At 48.0% G+C, this 14,221-nt stretch overlaps 1 protein-coding gene across 2 annotated transcripts in view; it reads right to left on the bottom strand.

Annotated features, from left to right (window-relative positions):
- Positions 1-13,690, bottom strand: part of ptprb (protein tyrosine phosphatase receptor type b) — a 23,320-nt gene extending 9,630 nt beyond the window's left edge. For both annotated transcript variants that reach the window (XM_062382817.1, XM_062382818.1), the window contains exons 1-24: positions 13,268-13,690; positions 11,497-11,908; positions 9,069-9,206; positions 8,855-8,995; positions 8,192-8,452; positions 7,838-8,107; positions 7,525-7,641; positions 7,295-7,441; positions 6,980-7,097; positions 6,688-6,833; positions 5,671-5,937; positions 5,429-5,487; positions 5,057-5,261; positions 4,859-4,956; positions 4,588-4,753; positions 4,383-4,513; positions 4,047-4,194; positions 3,691-3,963; positions 2,977-3,152; positions 2,561-2,711; positions 2,231-2,331; positions 1,908-2,073; positions 1,538-1,819; positions 434-712 (exon numbers count right to left, since the gene is read on the bottom strand). In XM_062382817.1, the coding sequence (XP_062238801.1) occupies positions 434-712; positions 1,538-1,819; positions 1,908-2,073; positions 2,231-2,331; positions 2,561-2,711; positions 2,977-3,152; positions 3,691-3,963; positions 4,047-4,194; positions 4,383-4,513; positions 4,588-4,753; positions 4,859-4,956; positions 5,057-5,261; positions 5,429-5,487; positions 5,671-5,937; positions 6,688-6,833; positions 6,980-7,097; positions 7,295-7,441; positions 7,525-7,641; positions 7,838-8,107; positions 8,192-8,452; positions 8,855-8,995; positions 9,069-9,206; positions 11,497-11,908; positions 13,268-13,333 (4,318 nt within the window). In that variant the 5' untranslated portion in view covers positions 13,334-13,690. The remainder of the gene's footprint in view (positions 1-433; positions 713-1,537; positions 1,820-1,907; positions 2,074-2,230; positions 2,332-2,560; positions 2,712-2,976; positions 3,153-3,690; positions 3,964-4,046; positions 4,195-4,382; positions 4,514-4,587; positions 4,754-4,858; positions 4,957-5,056; positions 5,262-5,428; positions 5,488-5,670; positions 5,938-6,687; positions 6,834-6,979; positions 7,098-7,294; positions 7,442-7,524; positions 7,642-7,837; positions 8,108-8,191; positions 8,453-8,854; positions 8,996-9,068; positions 9,207-11,496; positions 11,909-13,267) is intronic.
- Positions 13,691-14,221: the final 531 nt, after the last annotated feature.

Below are 14,221 nucleotides of genomic sequence, written 5' to 3'. Positions count from 1 at the left end.
GTGGGGAAGGAAGATGGAGGCAGAGAGGAGAGAGGGAGGTGGAGAGAGCGAGAGAGAGAGGTGGAGAGAGGGGGAGGTGGAGAAGGAAGAGGGAGGTGGAGAGAGAGAGAGGTGGAGAGGAGAGAGGGAGGTGGAGAAGGAAGAGGGAGGTGGAGAGAGAGAGAGAGAGAGGGAGGATAAAGGAAGAAGAAGAAAGAGAGGAGCAGGCTTCAGAGTGTATCAGGTCAAAGTGACTGTTTGTAAAAGGAGCAGAAAAGTGAATGTGTAATTCTGTAATTCTTAAATAAATCAGATCCAGATGTTCTCTGTGTCTCTAGTGACCAGTTCTATTTAAACACCAGAATCCTGTACTGCCCCCCATTGTGTGTGTGTGTGTGTGTGTGTGTGTACGTGTGTGTGTGTGTGTGTGTGTGTGTGATATTCATCAACTCACGGTCTATCATGGTGACAGTGGTGTGTGTTACTGGTCGACTCGTGTGTCCGGCTGACGACACCCGGACGGTCACGGTGTACTTCCTGTACGCCTCCAGGTGGTCCAGCGTTACCGCGGCGACGCCCTCATCCAGCCTCAGAGCCGAGGTCAGCTCCCCGCTGTCATGGCGACGACACTCGACCTCGTAGGAGTCGAAGTCCGAGAGAGGAGGTGACCAGGAGCAGGAGAGGGAGGAGGAGGAGAGAGGGAAGCAGTGGATGGACCTGAGAGGATATGGACCTGGAGGAGGAAAGAAGAGGAGGAGGAGGAATGAGGAAGAGACAAAGGAGATGAGGGAAAGGAGAGGAAAAGGAAAACAGAAGGAGAGAGTAAAGAATGGAACGGAGGGTGAGGAAATTGAAGAGGGGAAGAAGGAGGAAGAGAGGAAGGAGATGAGGAGGGGAGGAGAGAAAAAGGAGGAAGAAGCAGAGGAGGAAAGATGAGAGAGGAAAGGTTGAAGAGTTAATCCAATTCATTTTCAGTACAACATTATTCATTTCTATATTTCACCTGCAGCCGAGTCACGTCTTTATTGTTATTGTTGTTTCCACATGAAGGTCAAAGCGTTTATTCAAACACGGAGCTCAGAGCGTCTGAGTGGTGAGTCGGGTTTTATTAAAGATTATGTTTCTGGTGATTTGTTCTGATCAGATAAAAACACGTCTCGTTCAGTGAAGAGAAACGAGAAAGAAGAAAATATGTTTCATCCTCAGACAAGTGAAGAATAAATCAGATCTCAGGATGAAAATAAAAAGATAAATGTTGAGTATTTAAACCTCTTCTTTTTATACACTATTCATTTGGCCACAATAATTACTGCGTATTATTACAAACTATATTATAGTGAAGACAGTGATTCATTACTAAATGATTCAAAGCTTTTATTAAGGGAGTTCTGATTAAAGACTCCACAGTGAGTCTGATCTCATGTCAGATTCAATCCCTGCGTTGTGCTGCCTCCTTGTGGAGAAAAGAAGACTCAACAGCTTGAGATGAATCTTTATAAAAAATGAATAAACATCTCATTTCCTCGAGTTCAAAACTATTAAACAAGTCAACGCCTACTTGTTCTGATGCTCCTCTGGATAGGCTGGCTCCTGGCTGTGAGCCCGCCCCCGGCCCCGCCCCCGCTCACGGCTGTCACGGTGAAGTTGTACTGTCGCCCTGGAAACATCCCCCCCACCACGCACCCTGTCAGGTGGGTGTGTTTGATTGACAGGTGATCGGGAGGAGTCCACTGAAGGCTGAAGTTATCGTAGTCCCCAGAGGCGGGACCAAACCACGACAGCTCCACAGTCTCATTGGTCGTGCCTTGTTTGACGGACAGGTGGGTGGGTGGCAGTGGAGCTGGAGCGACACAATTCAAAAACGATCATCGCAAAATAATAATTGTTAATTTTAAAAACACAGACTCTTTCGTTTGTGCTCAACTTACACGTGCGTCCAAAGGCTGAGACGTTATTGGTCAGTTCCCCGCTGTGCGTGATGACCTCAGCGCGGTACAGCCTACCAGGGGTCAGCCCTGGGAACATGTGACTCGTGTGCTCCGCCCCCAGCGTGTGAGCACCCAGAGCGGCTCCAGAGCCGTCGTAGAGGACGACCTGAAACCACACGAGGACGTGAGCCACTGTGCTCAGGTTCTATTTTATTACAATTAAAACTGTCAATCAAAGAAATAGAGCAATGTACAAAATGTATAATTTATAATATTTATTTAAAATCTAAGTTATCACTAAGTAAAGAAAAGCCTGAATTCACCTGGTAGCTGCTCCAGCGTCCCTCAGCGTGCTGCCAGCTGACCGTCAGTCTGTCCGTCCGTCCTGAGCTCTGGACCTGGAGAGACGAGACCTGGGACGGGACTGTGGAGGAGGACGAGGACGACGAGGACCAAGGTGATGAAGATGAAGATGATGCAGAAGAAGAAGAGGACAACGACGAAGGACGAGGGCAGAGAAGAATGAGATGGAAATTAGAGGGAAGACAAAAAGAAGGTTTTAAAGAAAGAGGACAAAAAGAGATGAAGAGTTCAAAATGAGAAAACACTGTAACAATCTGGACTTTAAATGTGAACAGTGATGATTGACTGACCAGTTCTGGCGAGTACCGAGGAGTCGCTGCTCATGGCTCTGCTCCTGCTCACCACCTGCAGTCGGTACAAAGCTCCGGCTGCCAGTCCAGAGAAGACACAGCTGTCTGCAGCCGAGCCGACTTTCTGCAGCTCCACCAGTTCACCGGCACCCTGAACACAACCATCTGTGGTTAAAGTGGAATCAGCAATTACCACAAGTGCAATAGAGGTCACAGTGACCTTTGACCTTCGACCTCAAACCAACCACTTCATCTGTGATTCCAACTGAACATTTGTACTGAATTTAAAAATAGTTCCTCGAGGTGTTCTTGAGATATCGTGTTCACAAGATAACCTGAAAACCTTAATGCCTCCAGCCACTAGGGGTCACTGGAGCGAGAGGTGGTGAGAAATGTAACATTCTAGCTCCTCCCACCTGAGTGTTCCCCTGCCGTCTCCCCGCAGCATCCTGTCTGTGATTGGCTGTTGCCTCAGGGACGCTGTACAGAGACAGGTCGTAGATTTCCACGTGTCCCTCTGAGGGACGCCAGGTGAAGCAGAGAGACGAGGTGTTGGACGAGGAGACGGTCAGATTACTGACGGCAGCCGGACCTGGAGGACGGAGACAAACATGGAGGCTCAACACACATGACTATACACAACACAATTGTATTTTACAATAATTAGATTGAACTGTTACATTTATCCTGGGAATGTCTGGGGCTGATGGGAAACATCCTTTAAAGGAAGGTCAAATATTAAATATGGAATAAACATCATACTATAAAAGTCTGAAATGAACACGATCCTTAAGTTTCACTTTCTTCTCAGTTTTCTTTCCTTTTTTTTGTCTAAAGTCACTTTGACCTAAAACACTTTTTTCTCTTCCTCTGTCATCATCCATCTCTCGCCTGCGTTACTGTATAAATCATCCTGACTGGACTGGAAACACACAGAGACCAAGACTAAGACAGCAAGGACTATGGGAAATGTATGGGGGGGAGGGGGTCCTGCCAACCACCAGGGGGCGATCAAGACACCGTCATGTCGTCCATCTGTCTTTACAGTCTGTGATATAAACTATAAGTTCAGACATGAAACCTGAGGAGTTGACATGTGAGAAACAAAGAGTAGATTGATAGTGACTGACGTGTCTGTCCCTCTGCTGTGGCCTCCGGAGACGGGACCCCCCCGCTCAGCGTCACCAGCCTCACGCTGTAGCGCCTCCCTGAGGTCAGACCCTCCAGCCGCTCGCTCCGACTCGCCACAGCCACCGACCGGTTGGCCACCACGCCGCCGCCGGCCTCGTCCAGCAGCTGCAGACTGTAGCCGTCGAACACGCCCACCGGCCTCTCCCAGGTGACGGTGAGGCTGTGGGTGGTGTGGTCGTTGTCCGCCTGCAGGGCCGTGACCCTGGCTGGAGCTGGAGGACGTGAACACAATGATGAATATGAACACTTTATTAACGAATCAGAATCCAGCGATCCACAGGTCGATCAGTCGTACCCGTCCTGCCAGAGGCGGAGTTGGTGTGGCTCAGCTTCCCGCTCAGGGATTGGACGGTGATGGTGTAGGCGTGGCCTGGGACCAGGTCCAGGAAGTCCAGCGAGGTGACGTGTTTGGGGACGGGACGCGTCTCCACATGGACGCCATCCTGAGCACGAGCAGAAAGATTTAAATTGATTCACAAACAGGACTTTATCTCAGATTCACTCTTTGTCTGTGTTCATGTACGTGGAGCTGCCGTCTGTGAGAGAGACTCTAACTGTCCCTCCTGGTTAAATCAAGTTACATACAAGTTCAGTTTGTCTCTTTAAATGAAATATGAAATCCTGGACGGACCCTAGTTGACAGAGAGACGATGTACATGTCCATGTCTCCGTCTCCTGGAGTCCAGGAGACCAGGAGTCCCCCGACAGAGTCCTTCAGTCCAGGGCGAGGACTCATGTGGAGGTTTCCCACCGGACTGGGAACTGGAGGACGAGAGGGGGAGGAGTCAGGACTCATGAAGACAGAAGTCAAACATGAACGTGCAGAGTACTCCTACCTGTCCGTCCCTCGATGAACTGGGCTCTCTGGTTCGGTCCGCTGAACGTGGACACCACCATCTTGTAGAGACGCCCGGGGGTCAGAGAGGTCAGCTGGTGGCGCCGCACGTCACTGCCCAACGTCACCGGAGGGAAAACCCGGGTGTCATTGAAGAGCAGAGTGACCTGGAGACAAGTAGCGTCTGGATTTAAGAACCAGGTGGAACCCGTACAGACTCACTAGCGCCCCCTAGAGGCCAAAACGCCTCAATAACAACAGTGAGAAAATACCTCATAATGGTCCACGTCCCCGGGGGCGGGGCTCCAGGCGACAGTCAGATCACCTGTCCCCGCGTCGCCTAGCGACAGATTTCCTACAGCTGCTGGAACTGAAGAAAAACAGAAATCAATAAGAATACAAACAAACAAACACACAAGTTCTGGTTTGTTATGTTTTGTTATGGTTTGACTCCCTGGGTCGTGACTCACAGGTTCGTCCGTCCGTGGAGACGCTGCTGACGTAGCTCCCGCTCCAGGTCTCCACGGTCACGGTGTAGAGTCGCCCCGGCGTCAGGGACGAGAAGACGCACTCGTTGTGTCCCGCGGAGACGCTGGTGTCCTGCAGGACGCTGTGGTTGTACCGGATCAGAACCACGTAGCGATCCAGATCTCCTGCTGCGTGGCGCCAGTACACCTGAACACAGGAGCTCCATCAGAGCTCCATCACTGCTCAACTAATCTCCTCATTTTACTGTATGTCTGCTGGCTGTATTTGATCTGTACTGTGTTTGTTGATGGATCCTTATTTATGATAGTTGTGTATTATTAATCTAAAGTAATAACCAGTGTCGACTAACGCACCTTGAGGAAGTCGTCTCTTGCAGAGTGAACAGCCGTCGGGTTCTGAACAGTCGCAGGTTCTGCAACAAACAGGAAAACTCAATAACTTAATAAAACTTATTAAAATATCCAGAATGATTTTATTCATTATTCATCTACAGGATGTTTGAACCTTTTCTTTGTTTAACTGTAACTCAAATACGTCAAGTATAAACACAATATAATGTTGATGTAAAGTATGAGTAGATCTCATTGGTCTTTACGTGTTCGGGCTTGAACCTCGGTGGCGTTCTGCAGGCCGCCGCTCCTCGTGATGATGACCACCGTGTACAGCCGCCCGGCCACCAGCGAGCTGAAGGAGCACTCGGGCGGCGAGGAGCGCGACACGGCGAGCGTGTGCACGGTTCTGCTCCCGTCCCGAAGGTGGACCAGGTAACTGTCCACCACGCCCGCCGCCAGACGCCATGACACCTGCAGCGCGTCAGACCGCCCGCCATTAGAAACCGTCACCTCAGAGACGGAGGATGGGGCTGAAAGGAAAAGATGAAGTTATTTATCAACACATTTACAAACATGGAATAGGATATAATGAAAGCAAGTAAAAAATATACTTATGTACAGAAGGGGAATTGTTTTCAGTTGTTTGAATCTTTTGAGGTTGCAGTACCATTAAATGGCCACTGAAACAAACTGGCAGCATCACAGACGCTTGAGACTTTAATTTAACGCTATCGACCAATAGGAGGTGGAGGCCGGGGACGCGTTGGTTCTGTCCAACTGAGCGTTGATTGGTTGGCGAGCGAACACACACACACACACACACACACACACAAACACACACAGTCTGTCCTGCAAATAACAGGAACATTCTGTGAGAGCACAATCTGCTCTGAACAGAAAGGTCTGTGTGTGTGTGTGAGCGTGTGTGAGCGTGTGTGTGTGTGTGTGTGTGTGTGTGTGTGTGTGTGTGTGTGTGTGTGTGTGTGTGTGTGTGTGTGTGTGTGTGTGCAGGAAGCCTTTGAGCAGGGCGTTTTCTGTGTGTGTGGAACATTCCAGACGTCTTTTTCTGGTATTTCAGCTATTGTTCTAAAATCTCTCTGATGTTTTCTGTAATACACTTATACTGACAAACTCACAAACACGCACATGCACACGAACACACATATACACACACACACACACACAGAATATAATAAAGTTCTGTAGAGTGAAGACACCTGCAGCTGAGACCTGTGTTGTGCACATGTTTGTAGAGTTTTGTGTAGATGTTGTTTTCTCACGTGTGCGTCCCTCCAGACTGGTGAGTTTCGACCTCAGTCCCCCGCTGACAGTAGCAGCCTGCAGCCTGTAGAGGGCGCCGGGCATCAACCCAGTGAGCAGCAGAGAGGAGGAAGTGACGGAGACATTGAGGTTCTTCACCTCAACGCTGAGGAGCACAAACACCAGGTTCAGCTTCCATCAGCACGTCCATGTGGCTAACAGTTTCCACCTGCTTCCAGTGTTTGTGCTAAGCTAAACATGTCCTACACTCAAACCTGGTTCACACACACACACACACACACAGACACACACCTGTCGTGCAGCAGGGTCAGTGTGTACGAGTCCACGTCGCCTGGTGGCTTTTCCCATGATGCCTTGAGGCTGTCGACTCCCGAGCTGCTCAGAGTGATGGTACTCAACGCCATGGGAACTGTAACACACACACACACACACACACACACACACACACACACACACACACACACACACACACACACACACACACACACACACACACACACACACACACACACACACACACACACACACAAACAAACAAACAAACACACAGTTAATAAAAAGTAGGGTTAACATGTTATAGACTATTATGGGATGGCTGCCACTCACCGGTGTTTCCTTCTACAGAAACAGACGTGTTCACGTGCACGCTCCTGGTGGCCACGGTGATGGAGTACCGCCTCCCGGGCGTGAGCACGTTGAACGTGCACTCCCTCATGTTAGGCTCCACCTCCCTGGTAGCCACGGTCACGTTATCTACGTGACGATAGGATTAAAAATCATTTTGATTAATAAAGAGAAATCACATATTCAGAAGTTCGATGGATCTGATTGGTTACCATGGCGGATGGTGAGGAAGTAGCTGTCACGTGACCCGGAGGGGGCGTGGCTCCACATGGCGCTGAGCGAGGTCTCGTCCGAGTGTTGAATGTGAAGATCGACCGCGGCAGCCGGAGCTGAAGAGACGGTGAGAGACATGTTATATATATGTTTTATTCTGTTTTCCCTGTTTATGTCATAATTATATATTCACAAATATATCTTTATATTACTACAAAGATTTATGTAAAAAGTACGAAAGTGATAAATCACTTTCGTACTTTTCACATATATCTTTGTAGTAATATAAAGATATACTTGTGAGTCTTTCACCTGTTGTTCCTTCACAGCTGCTCTCAGCCGACAGTCCCCCCCCCTCCACCCTCAGCACCGCCCGGTACGTCCTCCCAGGTGTGAGGTCCGTCCCAGAGAAGACGAAGTCCACCGCCTGTCTGTCCACTCGGGTGTCCACCACCTGCTGGAGGCCGTCCAACAGGAACAGCCTGTAACTCTCCCAGCGGCCACGAGGGGGCGTCCAACACAGGACGAGGCCCCGGGAGGAAGAGGAGGGGGACAGGGAGAGGAAGGACGCCGCTGCCGGAGCTGGAGGACGGACAAAAGACTCAGTGAAGAAAAGACGAGTAAACATGAAGAGCGGAGATGAAAACAACAACAACAACAACTCACCTGTGCTGACGCTGGTTTCTGATTGGCTCGTCAGCTCACCGCTCCTGGACACGGCTGTGACCTGATAGGTCGAGCCGGGGGTCAGGTGGTCTATGGCGACCTCTGTGGCGTTCGGCGGAAGAGTCGTCTCCCAGAGTCTCGTGCCATTGGTCGAGAGGGTAACCACGACAACCTCCAGGTCGCCTGCCGGCTGTTGCCATGACAACAACACGCTTGTGCTGTTGTGGAAGATGCTGGTGAAGTTGGACACGGGCGGGGGGGCTGGGGGGGGGGGGGGAAGAGAGAGAGAGAGAGAGAAGAGAAAGAGAATAATATAAAACTGTACCTCTCTCTCTCCCCTCCCTCTCTCCCTCCCTCTCTTCTCTCTCGCCCCCTCCCTCTCTTCTCTCTCCCCCTACCTCTCCTCTCTCCCTCTCTTCTCTCTCCCTCTCCTCCCCTCCCCTCCCTCCCTCTCTCTCCCCGCTCTCTCTCTCTTTCCCTCTCTCTCCCCCTCTCCCCCTCCCTCCCTCTCTCCTCTCTCTCTCTTTCCCTCTCTCTCCCCCTCTCCCCATCCCTCGTTCTCCCTCTCCCTCTCCATCTCTCCCTCTGTCTCCCCCCTCCCTCTCACTCCCTCTCTCTCCCTCTCTCCCTCTCCCTCCCTCCCCTCCTCTCCTCTCTCTCTACCTGTCTGGGCCTCGATCGTCCGGCTGCTCCTCAGATCTCCAGCCTCAGTCACCACAGTCACGTTGTACAGTCGTCCAGGCGTCAGGCCGGTGAGTGTGTGTTGTGTGGTCGTGCTCTCCAACGTCTCGTTCTTCATCAGCCCTGCAGAAACAGAAGAGGAGGGTCAACAAACAGTCACATGACTCATCATATTTCTACTTCTGACAGATTTCACCTGAGCTGTCGGGACCCGGCGCTCGTTCCCTCAGCTGCAGCCTGAAGCGCTGCGTCCGGCCGGGCCCGGCCTGCCAGGAGAGGCCCAGGCTGCTGCAGGTCCTGGAGCTCACTGCCAGGCCGCTCACCGCCGACGGCCCTGACACAACACACAGACACACACACACAACACACAGACACACACACAACGGAGAAGTGTCACCGGTGGATTCATCACATTCCACAGGTGTCCCAAATAAAATGGACACTAACGTTATATCCCAACGCTCATCACACACGTCATGAAACATAAATGATCCAGAGCAGAAACAAACCTCCTGGTCATGAGGTCAGTGTCTGACCCTGTGTGTGAGTCAGTTCAATGTTTACACAGATGTTAATATTCATATCAAATCAGAAACTGACACGTTTCACTAAAGCTTCAAGGAGACGTGATAAAAGTCTTCTCACTGTTTCACATAAACGGATTTATCTGTGACACAAAACAATTATAGGTAACTTTTTCTAATGAGTTATTTTTATTTACTTATTCTACTGTAGTTTTGTGCAACACAATGAACCTGAATCTGTGAACAGAAGGAGCCGCCCCTCTCAGAGTCAAGTGAGTGTTTGTGTCGCCACCGGTCCTTCAAACTGAGCTCAAACAATATTATCAGAGTGAGACATCTCACCATCTCTGCCCCCCCGAGCGTCACAATCACACAAACAAACCGCTCAAGTCATTTCCAGTCCAGTGTTTCACAAGCGTCAACAAATGAACTGCAGCAACTTTACAGCTGAGATATTAAATCTGGATTCAGGGATCTTTGCGTCAGGAGGTGGAGACCCAACATGGAGATAAAAGAAGTAACTGAATTGAGCTTTAAAGAACAAACAGGGACCAGTGAAATAAACCAGCAGAGGTTGTGAGACCAGTAAAGGTCAGTTCACCTAACCGTGGGTTTGTCTTCACCAGTGTGTTGTGCTGAGAAGGTCAGTGTGCGGAGTCGACTGGGTGCAGTAACACCCGGTTTCCTGCACACAAACACACACTTACACAAACACACACACACTTACACACACCCTCACGCCCTTTCCCACAGAACAAAGAAACAATGGAGGCAGGAAATGGCTGAACCCCGAGCTCTGCCCACGATGGAAATACACACTGAGGGTTCAACTTCTGTTCTGGGCGTCCGCCAGAGTGGACACGTGCACGCACTCATGCACACGCACACACACTTACATGTACTTTTACTGGCCTATCAGTCTCTCAGCAGGGCAGCGGTTCCTGTGGCTAATCACAGAGCTGCAGAGAGGGGAAGCTACATGACATTAACACACACACACACACATTAACAGACACACAAACACACGCACTAACACACACACACACACACACTCAGACTCAACACAACACGGAGGTCATGTCGTGTTCCTTCACTTCAAAAGACGAGGTCAGATGGAAACAATAGAACAAAACAGAACACAACTGAATATTAGGACACAACACTGAACTGGAAGCTTGAGTTTCAACGTCTCCAACAGGAAACACAACGAGTCGTCAGAGGCAGACGTGAGATCACATCAACGTCTGTCAAACTTTTATCAATTTTATAATAAGTCAAAATACCTTCAACTCTGCATCAGAAGACGCCACAATTTACTGAATTCTGCAGAAGCTGAATTTCTTTAGGTTTAACATGTTATCAGGTCATTTAATATTTCTTCTCTGTTCAAATACTCACATCAAGTTAAAATCAACACAAACTGCAGCTAACAAATATTTGAATGATCATTCTCTAATCATCTGCTAATTGTTGTTTTGTCTGTAAAGTATTTGTCTGTAGCATTACACATAGGCTGTGATGTAAATGCTGTGGAATGAGGGGGGCAGTACTGACACTGTGACAGACATATGATCCAATAACATAAACGTACAAGACGCTAAAGGACTTGTGTAAATACACTTGGTCACTTCCTGTCTGGAGTCAGTGAAGGTGGAACTGATAACATTGTTAATGGAACAGGTCCCTTTACATTACTGCTGCTGTGTGCCGGCTCACTTTTAATCCCGAGTGGAACAGAGCCATGAATAATATTATTGGTTAAACCTGAAGGAAAATGTTCTATAAGCCAGAAACGATTCTGAACGATGAACGAGGAATCGAACAAACCACGAGTTTCATCTGAACAGGACAAAGTGACTAAGAGTCAAAACAGAAGGTTCTGTACTTTCAGTGCAAACACTTTGAATCCTGATTTTTAAAGATTTAAGAATAATTCCTGAACCTTGATGAAAAGCATCTGTTTGAAGGACTGATGTTAGTGAGTGAGTGTGGTTTGTGAAGAGGAAGCAGCTCATGAAGACTGTGAGACGCAGCTGAAAGCTCAGGGTGCTGTGGACCCTGATCTGAGGAGGTTTGAGTAGAAGCAGGTTCAGGACTCACTCGTGTGCACCGTGACGTTTGCCGTCTGCTCGTCTCTCTGGGATCGAACCTGCAGCTGATAGGCCGTCCCGGGCTCCAGGTGATCCATCACACAGGTGAACACATCTTCTACAGTCTCATTCCCACCACCTGCGAGCTGATTGGTTCCCAGATAGTTAGATCCCGTCTCCTCCACCCTGTCCTCCGCTTCTCCTCGTCCTCCAGCTCCAGTGTCATTAGTGTGTAGCTGCTGGTGTTCTCTCCTCCGACACTCGCCGTGGTCTCCTCCGGCGTCAGGAGACGTCAGGAGGAAGGAGCAGTTCCATCCAGATGTGGTCACAGTCAGTGAGATGGAGTCCAGGCTGGACACTGGTTCAGACACAGAGATGTTACATGGAGACTGGTCGCCTGTGGGAGCTGCTGGGATCACATCCTGAGAGGAGACACACACCAGCATCAAGACATGAAATCAAACTTCAGAAACATGATTCAACTATGAAACTGTGACTTTGACAGTTTGTATGAAGTCGTGTTTGGGTGAAAACATCAGAGACAGATTGTGATTAAGAAGCTTCACGAGACATTTTTGATTGACAGTCTCTTTTCTTTTTGTTCTCCATTGAGGAAACAACACAACTCCTCCACCTTCAAGTCCACAGGAGGCCTGCTCTCTGAACTCCAGACGCTGGGTGGAGCAGAACTTTGATCCTATTGTTAGAATAAGTTTCTGGAAACCCTGAAGTCGTTAAAGCTCCTCCGCCCTCCAGAAGCCTCCACAGCGCAGCTCCTCCAGGATCCTCACTTTGAACTGGATCTAAACTGCACTGAATGATTTTCTGTTTAGTCTGTAAAACACTTTGTGAAACTGTTTTCTGAAACTAGTTTAAGAATAAAGTGTATTTATTACTTATTACTAGACTGTATTTTGTCAACTTCTCTTTGGGCAATGGCGATAGAGACATCGAGTGGAGTTAAATTGTGTTAAGATGTGTCTTTAAGATTAATGTGTGTTTGTGTATCAGTGTTTGGTTTTGACCTTTGACCTGCTGCATGTACAGTGTGATAATACAGTCGCTGACAGATGCTCTGAGCTCCAGTTCCGTTAACACCAGGAAGCAGAAGAGAACATTAAATAATCTGTCACTGATAATAGAGTTCGGGGAGTTCAGAGACGACAATGCAGCAGATAAACCCGAGAAGAGAAGAATAACAGTGTGTGAACTTCAGTTAAACATACACAGGGCTAAGGTTTGAGTCCTCAGTTATATTGATCCTAATTATAATTTGAAATGTATTAAATATTATATGAAACACTAAAACAGCGATCCCTTCAGTTTCGGATTAGCTTAGTACAGAGACTAGAAGCAGAAGGGAACTCCTAGCCTCATGCTAACTCCAACAAAAGATGTAAAACTTGTAACTTCTCATAATCGTTTTGGACAAATTCAAAATATTTGTTTGGTAAACTCTTCAAATGCAACAATTTCATATTTTTCATGTCAAAGCAGATTGTAAAACTTGAGATTTTGGGGAATGAGCTTCGGGAAAATTTCCCCTTTGAACGATTCTTCACTTTTAAAAGACAAAATAACTGAGAAATAAGATAGAGAATAAATATATAATTAACACTAGTGGTTAGCTACGTCCCTTAAACATTTTCCTTGTAGAAATATCAACTACAGTAACATTCAAAATCATAATCATAAGTTGCACAAACAGACAAGGTGATGGTTCATATGAGACACTGGAGTAACTTGTTATCTGATCACAGACGTGTGAGAGTCAAACTGACCTGGAGCAGCAGCAGTGAGGTGAAACTCAGGCAGCAGAGAAATCTATCCACTTTACATTTCAGCATTTTGATCGTCCTTCAGATGAGAGCGAGCGAGCGCCACCATAATCCTGAGGCTGAGGTAGAAGAGGAAAGTTTAGGTTCACTGGGTAAAACGTGGATTGAGTCAAATCTCCTTTTCCTTCTTCTTCTTTCTTCTTCAGCGTCGAACAAATCCTTGTGGAAAAGTAAACTCCCGTCTGCGTCTCTTGAAGATAATTCCTTATTTCAAGTTTTCATTTATTTCCAGATACCGAGTCTCTCTTGTTTGTCGTCTCTTCTCCGTCTCTCCTCCATCCCCGGCTCGACCCTTCTCAGGCTACAGACTCGGTCCTTCCTGTCTTTTCGCTGCCTGTCTAATGTCCCTCTTCCTGCCCGTCTGTCTGCGCGTCTGTCTTACTGTCGGTCAGACTCCATAGTGTGGAGGCTGGGAGTCACTAACGGACTTCCTCAATCAAGCCAACAGCCCGTGAGTCAGTTCAGAGGCACCACTACAGACCCTCTGTGGATGGAGGCTATAAATAGGCCTGAGCTGTGATGGCGGCTCACCTAGCAGCTCTGACAGAAGAGGAATATGTTAAAAATAGAGCGTTTGCTTAAAGTTTGCTCCGTCGCTCTTGATGTGAGAATCATCGGGTATAAATTTAGTTTGGATCCGTATTGAAATGCTCTGTTGGTTCCTGAAGGTTCTGAAGAACTTGAATTCAACTTTACGACAACAGCTCATTAAGTTTCACGCTCCAGAAAATAGCAGCAGCAGCGTTAGAAATCATTTGATAAACTTTTATCATCAATGAATATTGTTAACTTTTGAGCGATTGTTTTGGTAGAGTCAAGATTTCTTGGATTTCTCTTTTAAATACGAACAAAGTCTATATTTTTAAATCTTAGACAAAACGAGACACTCTGGAAATA

Source organism: Platichthys flesus, chromosome 23 (genome assembly GCF_949316205.1).
Source record: "Platichthys flesus chromosome 23, fPlaFle2.1, whole genome shotgun sequence".
Classification (NCBI taxonomy): domain Eukaryota; kingdom Metazoa; phylum Chordata; class Actinopteri; order Pleuronectiformes; family Pleuronectidae; genus Platichthys; species Platichthys flesus.
This window is presented reverse-complemented; position numbering and strand designations above follow the sequence as displayed.